At 48.7% G+C, this 16,507-nt stretch overlaps 1 protein-coding gene across 1 annotated transcript; it reads right to left on the bottom strand.

Annotated features, from left to right (window-relative positions):
* Window positions 1-3,220: 3,220 nt before the first annotated feature.
* LOC104025498 (olfactory receptor 14C36) lies at window positions 3,221-12,889 on the bottom strand. Its single transcript, XM_075724171.1, has 2 exons — window positions 11,894-12,889; window positions 3,221-3,291 (listed from the first exon to the last, which is right to left on the bottom strand). Exons 1-2 carry the CDS (start codon window positions 12,828-12,830, stop codon window positions 3,221-3,223), a joined length of 1,008 nt encoding a protein of 335 aa, XP_075580286.1. The 5' UTR covers window positions 12,831-12,889.
* Between the last annotated feature and the right edge of the window lie 3,618 nt (window positions 12,890-16,507).

Genomic DNA, 16,507 nt, shown 5'->3' with positions numbered 1-16,507 from the left:
TGCCTTTTCCTAAAATTGTGAATCTAAGTTTAATCTCTAAATCACCTGCAGCATTTACTCCACACCACTGTATATGTACTACAATTTATGAAACTCTGCAGCATTCACAGAATGGAACTATAACTATTGTGACTAGAAATTGAGAAATAGCCATGTTCCAGAAACGCTTCCAGTTTGGCTGCTGCAACCCCCCCTGAAATGTCCATAACTTATACACAATTCTTCTGTGAAAATTGTGTTAGTTTCCAACACAAAATTAATGAAACCTGTGAAGAATGGTAAACAGCTTCTGCAGTGCTGCTTCTTTGTGTCTTGAAGTTGAGTAATACAGCAACATTACATTGAGGCTGATAAGGTACTCCCCTTCTACCTTCCCAGACAAGCAACTACTCTTTATAGGACAGTATCAAAATATACACACATTTTACAGTTAAAATAAATACTTTACATTATTAAAAGTTAAAGTTTTGTTCACATTACAACAGTTATCCGGCTATAGATCACAGTGTAAGATTTAAAACTACAAAGCAAACACTTCCTGTTTTTAAGCTTTTGACAAGAATATAAATATAGGATGGCCCATAGATTAAGGGATTATACACACATCTGTGTGTATATATCAAGATAGGGAAAGTGGCGGTGATTAATTAGAATGCATGGGAAAGGGCAGGATGTGTGCATGACTTAGATGGTATAGAATAAGGGGTGGATACAGTCCTGGTTTTGGCTGGAATACAGTTAATTTTCTTGCTAGTAGCTGGCATAGTGCTGTGTTTTGGATTTAGTATGAGAACAATGCTGATAACATACTGACGGTTTAGTTGTTGCTAAGTCCTGATTATGCTAGTCAAGGACTTTTCAGCTTCCCATGCTCTGCCAGGCGCACAAGAAACTGGGAGGGGGCACAGCCAGAATAGTTGATCCAAACTGGCCAAAGGGCTATTCCATACCATATGACGTCATGCTCAGTATGGAAACTGGGGGGGGTTGGCCGGGGAGCAGTGATCACTGCTCAGGAACTGTCTGGGTATCGGTCGGTGGGTGGTGAGCAATTGCATTGTGCATCATTTGCTTTGTATATTATTATTATTATTATATTGTTATTATTGTTATTATCATTACTATTTTACTTTATTTCAACTATTAACCTGTTCTTATCTCACCCCAGGAGTGTTTCTCACTCTTACTCCTCCGATTCTCTCCCCCATCCCATCAGGGTAGGGGGAATGAGCAAGCGGCTGCGTGGTGCTGAGCTGCTGGCTGGGGCTAAACCACGACAGTCCTTTTTGGTGCCCAGCGTGTAGCTTGAAAGGTTTGACATAATAACAGATTAACCAGAGTGTATTAAGGAATCTGTTAACAGTTGCTGGTCACAATATTAGTTCATCTGATCTGCACCATGTTCTTTTTTTTGCGGTACCTGTTAAAGTTTGGTGTTGGTTTGTGCAGTGTGCTATGCTCTGCAGTGATTAATGATATTTTGCTTGGGAGATTCCTTATTAAAACACTGACCTTGAGCATTCTTTGGTATTTGGGTTTCATACAGAAGTCATTACTGTACTTCAGGTACCACCTCATGGAGAGAGCTAGCAATTATACCTCTTCCTCTGAAAGGCTTGTTGTGGAGGAAATACAGAATGGCACCTTCGCTACCTTCTTCTATGATGTTTCCTCCTCCATTACAACAACTTTTCATTATCTTGAACACCCCTGGGCAGTTAAGATACTTCTATTGATACTTCTTGGGAATACTGTTTTGGTTTTGACAAAGGTTAGTAAGCAACTCAAGAATATCATCCAGAGATCTGCCCCAAGGCTGGATAGTTATGAGTGGCAGGGTGTGTGGGATAGTATGGGCAAGTACCTAGGGCAGTGGGCACCTCCAGTGCTTTGGAACTTCACCCCTGAACAAGTGCAGAATCCTGAAGAACTACTAAAGTATTTGGAAAAAATATGTTGTCACCCTGGCAACTCCAGAGAGACACAACTCATTGCAACATGCTGGGGACTGGCCCATGCCTGGCGAGCCGTGGTCAACACTATTCAGTACCCTCAAGGGAAAGAGAAGGTCTCTGGATCGGATGACAAAACAACAGGCACTGTAGCTACTCCAACCCCCGCCACAGGCACTGAGGCTACTCCAACCCCAGTGACAGGCACCATGGCTAAACCAGAGAACCAACCCGTGCCGGTATCAGTTGCCCCTATACAAAAGAAAAAATACACAAGAAAAACAGCTCATTTAGTAAGGGAGGAAGATAAACCAGGGCCATCATGAGAACCAGAGGAGGAAGAGGCAGAACCCATAAATGAGATGGTAACTACCCGATGCCTATCCCTGAGTAAGCTGCGAGATATGCAAAAAGATTTCAGCCGTCATCCAGTCAAGCACATCATCACCTTGCTGCTCTGATGCTGGGGTAATGGGGCCAGGAGCCTGGAATTAGAGGGTAAGGAAGCCAAGCAGCTGGGATCCCTTTCTAGGGAAGGAGGCATTAACAAAGCAATTGGAAAAGGGGCACAAACCCTCCGCCTCTGGAGGCGACTTCTGTCAAGCATGAAGGAAAGATATCCCTTCAAGGAGGATGTTACATATTGCCCAGGCAAATGGACCACCACAAAGAGGGGTATCCAGTACCTGAGGGAATTAGGCATGCCAGAGGTGATTTATAGTGACCTGAACAATAAACAGTTACCCAAAGATCCAGATGAAGTCGACCCATGTGGCGGAAGATGGTACAGAGCGCACCAGCATCGTATGCCAACTCGTTGGCAATACTGGAAAGATGAAAAGGCAACAAAGGTGGACTAAGTGGCCAGACGACTCCGGGAATATGAAGAAAGTATCTCTTCCTCCCTATGGGCCTGCATCTCGGCTGTGGAAAAACTGTCTGAAAAACTGTCCTGAGAGTTTCAGCAACTCTGTCCTACTCCCCACCTGTATGGACCAGTATCTCAGCCATTAGGAGTCAATGTCCTTATGCTCAAGAGAGAGGATGGAGAGGATACACACCACGGGGGACCCTGTGGTTTTACCTGCGTGATCACAGAGAGGACATGAGGAAATGGGATGGAAAATCTACCTCGACCCTAGAGGCATGGGTGCGTGAGTTACAAGGAAGAACTATTACAAAAGGCGGTTCTTCCAGGAAAACTGCAGCTTCAGTTTCCAGTGAGCAGTTCCCCAGACAGAGTAAGAGGGCTAATTTCACTTCCAGTCTTAATCAATGGACTCTTGATTCACATTTACAAGAAGTGAACAACAAATACTATGACCAGTGTTAGAGGGGCCCTGCCTCCAGCCAGGTGGAGGAAAGGGACAAACGGGTTTACTGGACTGTGTGGATTCGATGGCCTGGAACATCAGACCCACAGGAGATAAGGCTCTAGTGGACACTGGTGCACAGTGCACGCTAATGCCATCAAACTATAGAGGGGCAGAACCCATGTGTATTTCTGGAGTGACAGGGGGATCCCAACAGCTCACTGTACTGGAGGCTGAAGTGAGCCTAACTGGGAATGAGTGGCTGAAGCACCCCATTGTGACTGGCCCAGAGGCTCTGTGCATCCTTGGCATAGACTACCTCAGGAGAGGGTATTTCAAGGACCCAAAAGGGTACCGGTGGGCTTTTGGGATAGCTGCCTTGGAGACGGAGGAAATTAAACAGCTGTCTACCTTGCCTGGTCTCTCAGAGGACCCTTCTATTGTGGGGTTGCTGAGGGTTGAAGAACAACAGGTGCCGATCACTACCACAACAGTGCACCGGCGGCACTATCGCACCAACCGAGACTCCCTGATTCCCATCCATAACCTGATTCATCGACTGGAGAGCCAGGGAGTGATCAGCAAGACTCGCTCACCCTTTAATAGTCCCATATGGCCAGTGTGAAAGTCTCATGGGGAGTGGAGACTAGCAGTGGACTATCGTGGCCTGAATGAAGTTACACCGCCGCTGAGTGCTGCCGTGCCAGACATGCTAGAACTCAATATGAACTGGAGTCAAAGGCAGCCAAGTGGTGTGCCACAACTGACATTGCTAATGCGTTTTTCTCCATCCCTTTGGCAGCAGAGTGCAGGCCCCAGATTGCTTTTACCTGGAGGGGTGTTCAGTACACCTGGAACCGACTGCCCCAGGGGTGGAAGCACAGCCCCACCATTTGCCATGGACTGATCCAGATGGCACTGGAACAGGGTGAAGCTCCAGAACATCTGCAGTACATTGATGACATCATTGTGTGGGGCAATACAGCAGAAGAAGTTTTTGAGAAGGGAACGAAAATAGTCCAAATCCTTCTGAAGGCCAGTTGTGCTATCAAACAAAGTAAGGTCAAGGGACCTGCACAGGAGATCCAGTTTTTAGGAATAAAATGGCAAGATGGACGTCGTCAGATCCCAGTGGATGTGATCAACAAAATAACAGCTGTGTCCCCACCAGCTAGCAAAAAGGAAACACAAGCTTTCTTAGGCATTGTGGGTTTTTGGAGAATGCATATTCCAAATTACAGTCAGATCGTAAGCCCTCTTTATCAGGTGACCCCAAAGAAGAACGATTTCAAATGGGGCCCTGAGCAATAACAAGCCTTTGAACAAATTAAACGGGAGATAGTTCACACAACGGGCTCAAATAGGAAACCCCAGTCGCCCAGGAATCTTGGAAATGATTGTGGACTGGCCAGAAGGCAAAAATTTTGGAATATCACCAGAGGCAGTGGTGACATCCTGAGGAGGCCCCACTGTATAATAGATTGCCAGAAAATGAAAAGCAGCATGCCTTGTTCACTGATGGGTGCTGTCGTCTTGTGGGAAAGCATTGGAGGTGGAAAGCTGCTGTATGGAGTCCTATACAACAAGTCGCAGAAACTGCTGAAGGAGAAGGGGAGTCGAGTCAGTTTGCAGAGGTGAAAGCCATCCAGCTGGCTTTAGATATTGCTGAACGAGAAAAGTGGCCAATACTTTATCTCTGTGCTGACTCATGGATGGTGGCAAATGTCCTGTGGGGGTGGCTGCATCAATGGAAGCAGAGCAACTGGCAGCGTAGAGGCAAATCCATGTGGGCTGCCGCATTGTGGCAAGATATTGCTGCCCGGGTAGAGAACCTGGTTGTAAAAGTATGTCACGTAGATGCTCACATACCCAAGAGTTGGGCCACTGAAGAACATCAAAACAACCAGCAGGTGGATCAGGCTGCTAAGATTGAAGTGGCTCAGGTGGATCTGGACTGGCAACATAAAGGTGAACTATTTATAGCTCGGTGGGCCCATGACGCCTCAGGCCACCAAGGAAGAGATGCAACATACAGATGGGCTCGTGATCAAGGGGTGGACTTAACTATGGATAGTATTGCACAGGTTATTCATGAATGTGAAATATGTGCTGCAATCAAGCAAGCCAAGCAGTTCAAGCCCCTCGGGTATGGATAACGATGGCTGAAATATAAATAGGGAGAAGCCTGGCAGATTGATTCTATCACACTCCCACAAACTCACCAAGGCAAGCACTATGTACCCACCATGGTGGAAGCACCCACCAGACGGCTGGAAACATATCCCATGCCCCATGCCACCACCTGGAACACCATCCTGGACCTTGAAAAGCAAGTCCTGTGGCAACATGGCACCCCAGAAAGAATCGAGTCAGACAATGGGACTCATTTCCGAAAAAACCCCATAGACACCTGGGCCAAAGAGCACTGCACTGAGTGGGTGTATCACATCCCTTACCATGCACCAGCCTCCGGGAAAATCGAATGATACAATGGACTGTTAAAGACTACCCTGAGAGCAATGGGTGGTGGGACATTCAAACATTGGGATACGCATTTAGCAAAAGCCACCTGGTTAGTCAACACCAGGGGATCTGCCGATCGAGCTGGCCCTGCCCAATCAACACTTTTACATACTGTAGAAGGAGATAAAGTTCCTGTAGTGCACATAAAAAATATGCTGGGGAAGACAGTCTGGGTTACTTCCCCCTCTGGCAAAGGCAAACCCATTCGTGGGATTGCTTTTGCTCAAGGACCTGGGTGCACTTGGTCGGTGATGTGAAAGGATGGGGAAGTCTAATGTGTACCTCAAGGGAATTTTATTTTGGGTGAAAATAGCCAATGAACTGAGTCATACAATGTTAATTGTTATATAATACTGTATGTCATTACTTCTATGGTTGTTATATGCCACATCAATGGTATTACTTAAGAATTGCCCAGCTTAATGAAGATGAACTTTGATGAAACCAAGCAAATTGCAAGGGTGATGGAACAAGAACTGGCTTCAGCATGCAACAGTCCAACACCGCACACCATCTCTCCTGCCTTGAAAGACTGTGATGACAGACGGAACCCAAAGTCATGGACTAAATGAACTTAATGGACATTTTAGAGGGATGGTCCATAGATTAAGGGAATGATATCTATGTGTATATATCAAGATAGTGAAAGTGGTGGTGATTAATTAGAATGCATTGGAAAAGGTAGGACCTGTGCATGACATAGATGGTATAGAATAAGGGGTGGATACTGTCTTGGTTTTGGCTGGGATATCATCACTTGCTTTGTATAATATTATTACTTTTATTACTTGTGCATCACTTGCTTTGTATATTATTACTACTATTATTGTTATATTGTCATTGTTGCTACTACTGCTACTATTTTCCTTTATTTTATTTCAATTATTAAACTGTTCTTATCTCAACCCAGGAGTTTTTCTCACTCTTACTCTTCTGATTCTCTCCCCCATCCCACCGGGGTAGCGGGAGTGAGCGAGTGGCTGCATGGTGCTTAGTTGCTGGCTGGGGATAAACCATGACAAGGCGCTTGTGATGTCATGTTGCCAAGGGCAAGAGAAAGTCCCTGGCTTCTGCAGCTGCTGATGTTGTCATTGATGGCTGAATAGCTGATAAGGCAGGAGTATGCAGCTGGCTTGTGCAGCTGCTTGTGATGCCACTGGTGGCTAAGGAGGTTTCAGAGCAGGTGCTGGCCCCTGACTTGCACAGGAGCATGTGGTGGCTCTGGTAGCTGCATACATGGTAGGTGAGGAGCATGCCCCTGGCTTCCGCAGTGGCTTGTGATGTCATAGGTGCCTGAGGAGGTTCTAGGGCGGGAGGCACCTGGCTTGTGCATGCACTTGTGATGTTGTCATGACATGAACTGGGCTGTCCAGAGAGGATTGTGGAGGTTCTGTGATTTCCTTGGGCTAAATTAAGGTGAAATGACATCAAATGATCAATAAAACACTTTATTGACAGTGAACACCAACCTGAACTTGGAAAGCACAACAATAGGCAACCTGAATGAGGAAAGAACAATGATAAGCAAAGTGGGCTCCAATCAGTGTTTTCCCCTGAGATCAAAATGAGCAGTTTTCAGGATGTCCATGAATAGCAAGAAGAGAACTATTGACCTTCCTCTATGTTTGCACTGTCAGTCCTCTCTCTACTGGGCTGTGCATTTCATCTCCCTCATCTTTCACGTATTTCCAGCTCTCTGAACGAAACTGACCATTTCTGAAGACCCGTTGCCAGCAGCCCATCTGCACATAAACACTTCCAGTGGCTCCCTAGATTTCCCTTCCCCTTACTCTTTGATTATTCAGACACCTCTCAACAATCCAGTAGCTACTTTGAGCTTCAGGGAGTTAAAAGCTTGCCTATCTTTCAGAATGCTGTCTAATTCTGGTTTTAGCCAACACTTTAATTTTGTTTATTCTACCACTTCCTTTCTGTCTAAAAGATTTCTGGCATGATTATGCCTTGTGGAAGGTGAACTTCATTGGTAGCAGCTTGTACTTGGCATACAGTTGGGGAGCGTGTTTCATTTGACTGGTGAGTCTTATCAGTCTTATTTTGCTTGTTCAAAAATAAGAGAAATCCCTCTTTGCCTTTGTGCAGCCAGGCCTCTAAGGAAAGCAGGTGGGAGCTGGCACAAAGGAGCTGTAACATCCAGCGGCAGACTGAAGAGGAGAAGTCTGATGTAAAGAAAAGGGATGCCAGTGCCAGGTGGCCGATGAGAGCCATGATGGGCTTGGGGAGGTGAGGAGCAAGGGTGTCCATGCTGTGTCAGAGCTCAAGGGACAGCTTCTCCTACCAGTCCAGACCTCCTTGGGAGAGACCCTGCATCAACAGCACTCAGACAAGGCTGCTACCCTCTCTTCCCTAAAATGAAACATAATAAACTACACCCTTTAAAACAAACATTCATTTTTATTAGATGTTCTTTGAAATGTTTCTCCAGAAGTGCACTAGGAAACCTCTCTAATTAACTGTGCAAGACTAGAAGACAATTACAGGAAGAGACATAGCTTGTTAGGGCTTTCTTGATGTTAATGAGTGCTGTAGTGTATTTGGTGCAGAGTCCTTGAACCTCAAGTACTGAGAGGAGATTGCACAAACCTCTCCAAGACTCAATGTCAAAAGCAAAACCCAAAGTACCTTGAAGCATTAATGAGTCTCACTGAGGGCCATTAGTGACAAAGCCTCCCAAGGGACTCGTTAGAGCAGATAATTGGAGGCTGTGATTGCAGGTAGGCAAAGGTAATGTGCAGGCAGCTCAGCTGCTGAGAAAAGCCTGGCTTGCTTTGATGAAGCAGAAAGGCCAAGCCCTGACCCCCAGCCCCACAGAAGGCAGATCCTGTCCTTTGCACATTTCTCAGGGCCCTTCCTGGGGCACTGGGATGTGGGGGGTGTGATGCTGAGTGAAGGCCAACGGTGTGACAACTCCCAGCCTTCCTGGGAGTGTGCAAGGAGGCCATGAGGCCCCCCCAGTGCCTTAGCACAACGTGTCTCCTCATGGGCCTTGGTGGCAGACACGATTGCCGTACCCAGGGGCACAAAGGCTTGGGTCCTCTTGGTGACTCCCAGCCTTGCCAACGCTCTTTGCCATCTCTAGCACAAGTTGTCCTGCGCTGTCCCACAGCTGCTTCCTTTTCCCTGCATGCTGGAGGCACCCATCTCGCTTCCCCACCTTGCTCTCACCCTGGCATTTCCATGCAGTCACTGACATCTATCCACCCTCACACTTTGTTCCTTGAAACACGGAGAGATGGACTGATCTCATACTCCTCCTGGAGGACACCATGTCCCACAGCACTACCCATCGAGTGACATTTCTTCCTCCTCATGTCCAGTCTCCACCTTCCAAGCTGCACCCTGTGGCAGTGTTTTATTCTCCTGCTGTTGCCTACCTCCAAGGAAAGCTCCAGCATCTGGGAAACAACCTTCAAGCAGGCATGCTAACCCATCAGCCTTCTTGTGGCCTTTCCCCTCACCAGACAGAAGGAACCTCACCATCATCTTCCAAGGCTGATGACCTTTCAGTTTCTCGGATAGACATGACCAAGCTGCATGCCTGCTGCTGTCCCATCATGTACTCAGGCAGAAGAGACATGACAACCAAAAGAGAAGCCCCCTTCCTGGAGTGAGCCTCGGTCCTTTGGCAGAAGGCATCTCCCAGTCAATGTGCCATCCAGGTGCCTTCTGCTGGCCTGTCAGAGACACTGGCAGATGTGCGCTTCAAAGCACAGATACCAGCCATGAGTCAAGGGCTGACCTAGCAGCTGTTTCAGAAGGAAGTAACCTCACAGCTCCCTTCACAGGGATTGGCTTCCTACTGCATTAGGAGGTCCCGAGACACAACTGACCACATGATACGATACCCAGCCATCACCCTCCTTGTGGCCCAGTATGTGAGCAGATAAAAGTATTCATGTTTCATCAAGTTGGTCTCAAAGATTTCCTACCAACGCTTTGAATGGAGAAACATTGCTCAGAGGAACTGCTGTATTTATATTGGTGTATTTTATATCTCTACTTCTGACTCTCTTTTTTTCCTTATTCCTCTCTCCAGTCTGTCTTCAGAAAGCTCTCCAAGGAAAACATTCAATGAATCATAGAACAGCTGACACGCTCAAGGCAGGCTCAAGGACTCTGCCCAGTTCGGCATCATCCTCAAAGGAGCTGAAAAGGCACTCCGTCACATTATGCAGGGAGTTAGTAAAGACATTCAAAAGAGTTGGCACAAGTGCTTGCACTGAGGGATGCCACTAGGAAGTGGACACCAGGAGGACTCTACCACTGGTGACACTGGAGCTTGATCCACCAGCCAGCTTCCCACCCACTACATCATCCATTGCTTCAGTCCAGGTATCATCAGTCTGGCTAGAAAGAGACTATGGGAAATCATGTCAACACCCTTGCTAAGGTCCAGGTACAAAACATCCCTTCTTTCCCCCCCACATACAGGTTTGTCAATCCCTTTCTTGTCCTACAAGGACCTGGAAGTGGCTGCTGGAGTATTTGGCGCATCACCTTTGCAGGGACTGAGGTGAGGATGACCAACCTGTAATTCTCCCAAGGCTCCTTCTTGCACTTCTGGAAGAAAGGTTTGATGTCTGCCATTTGCAAGGAGCCCAGCAACTCTCTGATTGCTCTGACACATTGGAGGGCACAATCCAGAAAGGGTGATGTGAGCAGACAGCAGCATTTGCCAGGAGCCTGTGGCGGTGAGATGAATCTCACTGGTGCAGTGGGGTTTCTTCCTGGAGTCACACCCAGGAAGGGCAGGGCCCTGTGAGGTGTCCCTATCAGAGCTGGCCTCCTGCACTCCTCACACACACAGGGCTGTGCAGAGGCACGAGTCCTGCCCTTGCACACGCGCAGGCCGTGCACTGCAGCAGGCATCATGACCCTCTGGCCTCCTGCTGCCACTGCCAGAGGCTGGGAGGCACCTCAGCCCTGCGGTGGGTCGCCCTGCTCTGCACCTATCTGAGATGCCCCACGGCAGGAGGGATGGACACAGGCACCTCGGGTCAAGGAAGCACATCCCAGTGCTGCATTCAGGTGGTTTCCCCGGGGATGTTACTCTCCAGGTGAAGTGACCTGGAGGCACTGCCTGTCCCACTGGCCTTCATGGCACCTCTGGCAATAGCTGATGGCATTTGTGCTCACTCGGGTTCTTCTCCTCACACACACACCATGGGCATGCTTAAGTCTTCTCTGGACAATGCAAACATGGACTTCTGACCTCGTTGTTCAGTGTTCCTCCGTGGAGGGACAAACAAGCTCTCTTTGCTGGAGTGAGAGGCCAGTGCTGGGAAGGGTGGTTGCAAGGGGCTGCTCTGTGACCATTGCCCTGGGGCGCCTTGCCCGTGGTGTCCAGCAAACAAGGTCACAGAGCAGACCCTGCTCTGCTGGTCCTTCAAGGCGATCCCTGGAGGCCTGGCTGTGCAAGGGACACTGCTGTGTGCCCTCGTCCTGCACACTCACACACTTGAGCTCTTCACTGGTGTTTCCCTCAATAGAGCACTTGCTTGAGCTTCTTCTTGAGAGCAACTTTGAAAGCAGACCTAAGGCTTCAGGCCCTGCCTTGAGGAGGTCACCTTTCTTTATGGAAACGCTGGTATGGAGGCCAGCTCTGTCACAGAAGTGCCCATGGCCTGTCCCTGCATGCGGTCACAGCACTAGCACGCAGCACGCCTGTGACCAAGCTGCCAGAGCACTCAGGCCTTACAGCAACGCAAGGGATCAGAACGAGAGCATGCAAGTGGGAAGAGAAGAGCCCTGGCAGAGCAAGTGCTGGTGCTCCAGGCAGCTGCTGCCATGATGGCACTCTTTTCCCCTCCACCCATGCACTCAGAAACTGTCCCTGCAGCTGCAAAGAGCCTTGGGGGAACAATCTCACCACAAAAATTCAACTGAAGGGTGCTTTATTTTGTTTAAACACAGAGAGAGAACAGGGTTCCTCATTTACAGAGTGACTTGGCCAGAAAAGAAAAGTAAAGAGTGAATTAGAAAGGTGATGACAACATTATCACAAGTAAAAAAACACCACAAACAAGAAAAATTACAGACAATAGGCTGGGCCTGTAATGATTTACATTACAAATGCTATGCAGAAGAAATTAATTCCTTCAGCAAAGCATCGAGGTATCAATTTCCACACTGCATCCTTGAGGTCCTGGTTCCTCATGCTGTAGATGATGGGGTTCACTGCTGGAGGCACCACCGAGTACACAACTGCTAGCACCATGTCCAAGGATGGGGAGGAGATGGAGGGGGGCTTCAGGTAAGCAAAGATAGCAGTGCTAACAAACAGGGAGACCACGACCAGGTGAGGGAGGCACGTGGAGAAGGCTTTGTGGCGTCCCTGCTCAGAGGGGATCCTCAGGACGACCCTGAAGATCTGCACATAGGACAGCATAATGAAGACAAAGCATACCCAAAAAAGAAAAACACTAACCACAAGAAGTCCAACTTCCCTGAGGTAGGCCTCTGAGCAGGAGAGCTTGAGGATGTGGGGGATTTCACAGAAGAACTGGTCCACAGCATTGCCATGGCAGAAGGGTAGTGAAAATGTATTAGCAGTGTGCAGCAAAGCATAGACAAACACACTACCCCAGGCAGCTGCTGCCATGTGGACACAAGCTCTGCTGCCCAGCAGGGTCCCGTAGTGCAGGGGTTTGCAGATGGCAACGTAGCGGTCGTAGGCCATGACAGTGAGAAAATAATACTCTGCTGACATCAAAAAGACAAACAGAAAGAGTTGGGCAGCACATCCTGAGTAGGAGATGGCCCTGGTGTCCCACAGGGAATTAGCCATGGCTTTAGGGACAGTGGTGGAGATGGAGGCGAGGTCAAGAAGGGAGAGGTTGAGGAGGAAGAAGTACATGGGGGTGTGGAGGCGGTGGTCACAGGCTATGGCAGTGATGATGAGGCCGTTGGCCAGGAGGGCAGCCAGGTAGATGCCCAGGAAGAGCCAGAAGTGCAGGAGCTGCAGCTCCCGCGTGTCTGTAAATGCCAGGAGGAGGAACTCAGTGATGGAGCTGCTGTTGGACATCTGCTGCCTCTGGGCATGGGGACTGTCATAGGAGAAAAAGACAGTGACAAGTTAGGGGAGACTTCTATGAGCAAAACAAGAGCCATTTCCCATAGACCCTCCCACAGTCACACACACCCCCCTTTTCTTTTCCTAGCAGCCCTTCCTTTAGCTCTGTGGCTGGAGCCCTGGCTGGTGCTGGCCATATGTGCCATGAAGAGCAGGGCATCTGCCCACGGGCTCTTGAGAAGTAAGCCCTACTCTGTAGCAGTGGGTAGGGGCAGGGACCAGTCCTGGTGTTCAACTGCGTCAGATGAAACCACTGCTAACACAGAAGGGCCTGTCAGCATCTGCACTCCCAGGGCTAAGGAACGGGCATGGTAAATGCAGTTTAAGAGCTCTAGGGTTTTGTACAGCTCCCCCCATCTCCCCTGGGGAATGTTCTTGGATGTCAGAAACCCCCAGCATTTCTGCTGCACTCAGGGAGAACAGAGCGAGCAATGCCTCTGCATCGGAGGGGATGAGACAGAGTTTTCTGAATTCTCCCTCCCACAAGATCCCTGGAATCGTTCAAAAAATGGGTAGATGTGGCACTTTGGGACATGGTTTAGTCTAGTCTACCCTTAATTGGTTTAGTGTGGACTTGGTAATGTTAGGTTAATGGTTGGACTGGATGATCTTAAAGGTCTTTTCCAACCTGAAAGATTCTATGATTCTATGATTCTAACATTCCTAGTTTTCATTTCCTCTCATTCCCAGATCATATCCCTGCTGCCTAGTGATTTTTGTCCTGGGAGGTGATTCCCTGTGCCATGTCTTTTCCCTGTGAGCACTCACAGACCCCACTGCAATCTCTGTGCACTCACCTTAGCCCTCTAGAAACCTGCCTGTATGCAGGGCACTGGCTGGGCCCATGTTCATGTTTGCACATAGAAAAAAGGACAGGTCAGACTAAGCCTGATGGGTCCAGCAAAGGTGATGCTGCATCTGTCCATAGGCAGAGGTGGGGCTGGGAACACATTAGGATGAAAACACATTAGGAGAGTCTTGAAGACCTCCTGGTCCCTCAAAGTTACAGTTCAGCAATCTCAGTGACTTGTCAAAATTAAGAACTCCTTTATCATTTATTCCCTCCCGTTTCTCAAGAGTAGGAAATTTTAAACAGGGACTCAAGAATGGCCTTTCTCTTGAAAGTAATCCTTGTCTTGATCTTCCCCTTGAAACCTCCTATTGGAAATATGCAGGAGGTGAGCTGAAGCTCTGAGCAGCCCTGACGCATGCAGCACCCTCTCACCAGCAGAAGGACACCGCCTTGCTGGGGTCACTCTGTCCACCCACAGCTTCCCCTGGCAGAACCGTGGGGAGTGCCCTGGGCAGCCTGAGAGCTGACCCTGGCAGGCAGCAGAGTCCCTGCCCCGGCACACAGCACCCTGGGGTGCAGGGACCCTGCTCACAAGGACAGCCCTGGGTGCTTCTGGCTGCGCACCCGTCTTCACACCCCTGCAGCCATCCCTTGGAGAAGGCAGCTGTCATGCCCTGTCCCTCAGACAGTGCAGCATGGGATACCTGTTCTGGAGGATGTTCTTTGCCTCTACACTAGAGAAACTCAGAGAGTTGTACTTACAGATCCTGTCATCTGTGGGATGTGCCAGCTTTAGGAGACCCCTCAAGGAAATGCAGCTGCATTGCCCTGCAGTAAGAGACTTATCATGTAGACTGCTGTGAAGATTTCTTCCCCAGTGACCTCTCAGCACCCTCCCACCCCACATTGCCTTTAACCTCTCCCTGCTTCCCTCCTCTCCCCTCCCTGCCTGCAGGCACTGCCCTCAGCCCTGCTGCGCTTGGCACAGGAGCTGCTCCTGGGCAGAGCTGTCTCTCTGCAGCGCTGCCCGCTTGCCAGGAGCTGCCTGCGTCCCAGGAGCCCGGCCCAGCTCAGCAGCACAGCACCAGCCCAAGGCAGCATTTGCTCTGCCCCTCTGGGCTCCCTTGTGTTGTCCCTGGGGCTGCAGGGGAACCTGCTGTGACACAGCCTGAAGCCATCACTGATGCTCCCTCCCACAGCTGGGGAGAGACACTGCTTTCCACCAGTGGCATTCTCTTAACAGAGAAATATTTAGGTCCTGTAATCACTTTTTTCTTGGCTCCACATTAGACAGGACACCCAGGCAGTGACAGGCAGGGATCTCCTTTGCCCCTGATGAGGGAAGGGATTCAGCAGAGTCAATTTAGGAATCTCATCCTGGGCTGCAAGGGCTCTCAGCTCCCTCCCATGCAGAGCACAAACCCACAGGAGGGGGGATTCCTCTTGTCTCTCTTCAGGTGGGCACAACATGGGCACCTGAATGTGAGCTCCTTGTCTCAGCTCCCATGGCAATAATGGAGATGGAGGGCAGGAGGGAGCTGTTCAGGCACAAACACCTGGTGACATTTGGGCTTCAGGAGGTGGTCCAAGACATGTGCAGGTGACTGCCAGCTCTAAGGGAGCAGCTCACAGAGTGTGGTGGGTTAACCCTGGGCAGCAACTAAGCACCACACAGCCGCTCGCTCACTTCCCCTGTCCCAGTGGGATGGGGGAGAGGTTCGGAGGGGTAAAAGTGAGAAAAATCATGCACTGACATATGAAAAGTTTAATAATTGAAATAAATTAAGTAAAATAGTTGTTGTAGTAGTAGTAATGATAATAATAACCACAACAACATATTAAGAAAGTGATGCACAATGCAATTGCTCACCTTGCTCCTACCAATGCCCAGCCATTCCCCAAGCAGCGATCGCTGCTCCCCAGCCAACTCCTCCAGCTTATATACTGAGCATGACGTCACATGGTATGGAATAGCCCTTGGGGCAGTTTGGGTCAGCTGTCCTGGCTGTGCCCCCTCCCAGCTTCTTGTGGTGGCAGAGCATGGGAAGCTGAAAAGTCCTTGACTGGCATAAGCAGTACTTAGCTAGTAAACTAAAACATCAGTGTGTTATCAACATTCTTCTCATACTAAATCCAAAACAGCACTATGTCAACTTCTAGGAAGAAAATTAACTCTATCCCAGCCAAAACCAGGACAGTATCCACCCCTTATTCTGTACCATCTACATACTGCCGAGGTCCTACACTTCCCAATACATTCCAGTTAATCACCACCACTTTTCCTGTCTTTTGATATATACACACAGATATCATTCCCTTAATCTATGGACCATCCCTGTAAAAGTTAATTGAGTTCATTTAGTCCATGACTTTGGGCTCCATCTGTCATCACAGTCTTTCAGAGCAGGAGAGATTGTGTGCGGTGTTGGCTTGTTGCATGCTGAAGCCAGTTCTCGTTTCATTACCCCTGCACTTTATTTGGTTTCAGTGAAGTTCATTCTTGATTAATCAGAGTGATTCTTACTGTAATGCTGTTGATATGTCACATAGCAACCATAGAAGTGATGACATACAGCATTATATAGCAGTTAACATCACACAGCTCGGTTCATTGGCTGTTTTCACCCAAAATCAAATCCCCTTGAGGTACACATTGGAATTCCCCATCCTTTCGCATTACCCACCAAGGGCACCCAGGTCCTTGAGCAAAAACAATCCCACAAATGGGTTTTTCTTTGGCAGGGATAACTCAGACTGTCTTCCCCAGCATATTATTTACGTGCACTACGGGGACTTTATCCCCCTCTACAGTATGTAAGAGTTTTGATTGGGCAGG

Source organism: Pelecanus crispus, chromosome 21 (assembly GCF_030463565.1).
Source record: "Pelecanus crispus isolate bPelCri1 chromosome 21, bPelCri1.pri, whole genome shotgun sequence".
Classification (NCBI taxonomy): Eukaryota; Metazoa; Chordata; class Aves; order Pelecaniformes; family Pelecanidae; genus Pelecanus; species Pelecanus crispus.
This window is presented reverse-complemented; position numbering and strand designations above follow the sequence as displayed.

Excerpts from the sequence above, each read along its gene's own strand:
- LOC104025498 (XM_075724171.1), bottom strand. The coding sequence starts at position 12,830 with ATGTCCAACAGCAGCTCCATCACTGAGTTCCTCCTCCTGGCATTTACA. Across the intron at positions 3,292-11,893 it reads CTTTGCTGAAGGAATTAATT|GCCCCTCTAACACTGGTCAT; the intron begins TCTTCTGCATAG and ends GCTGGAGGCAGG.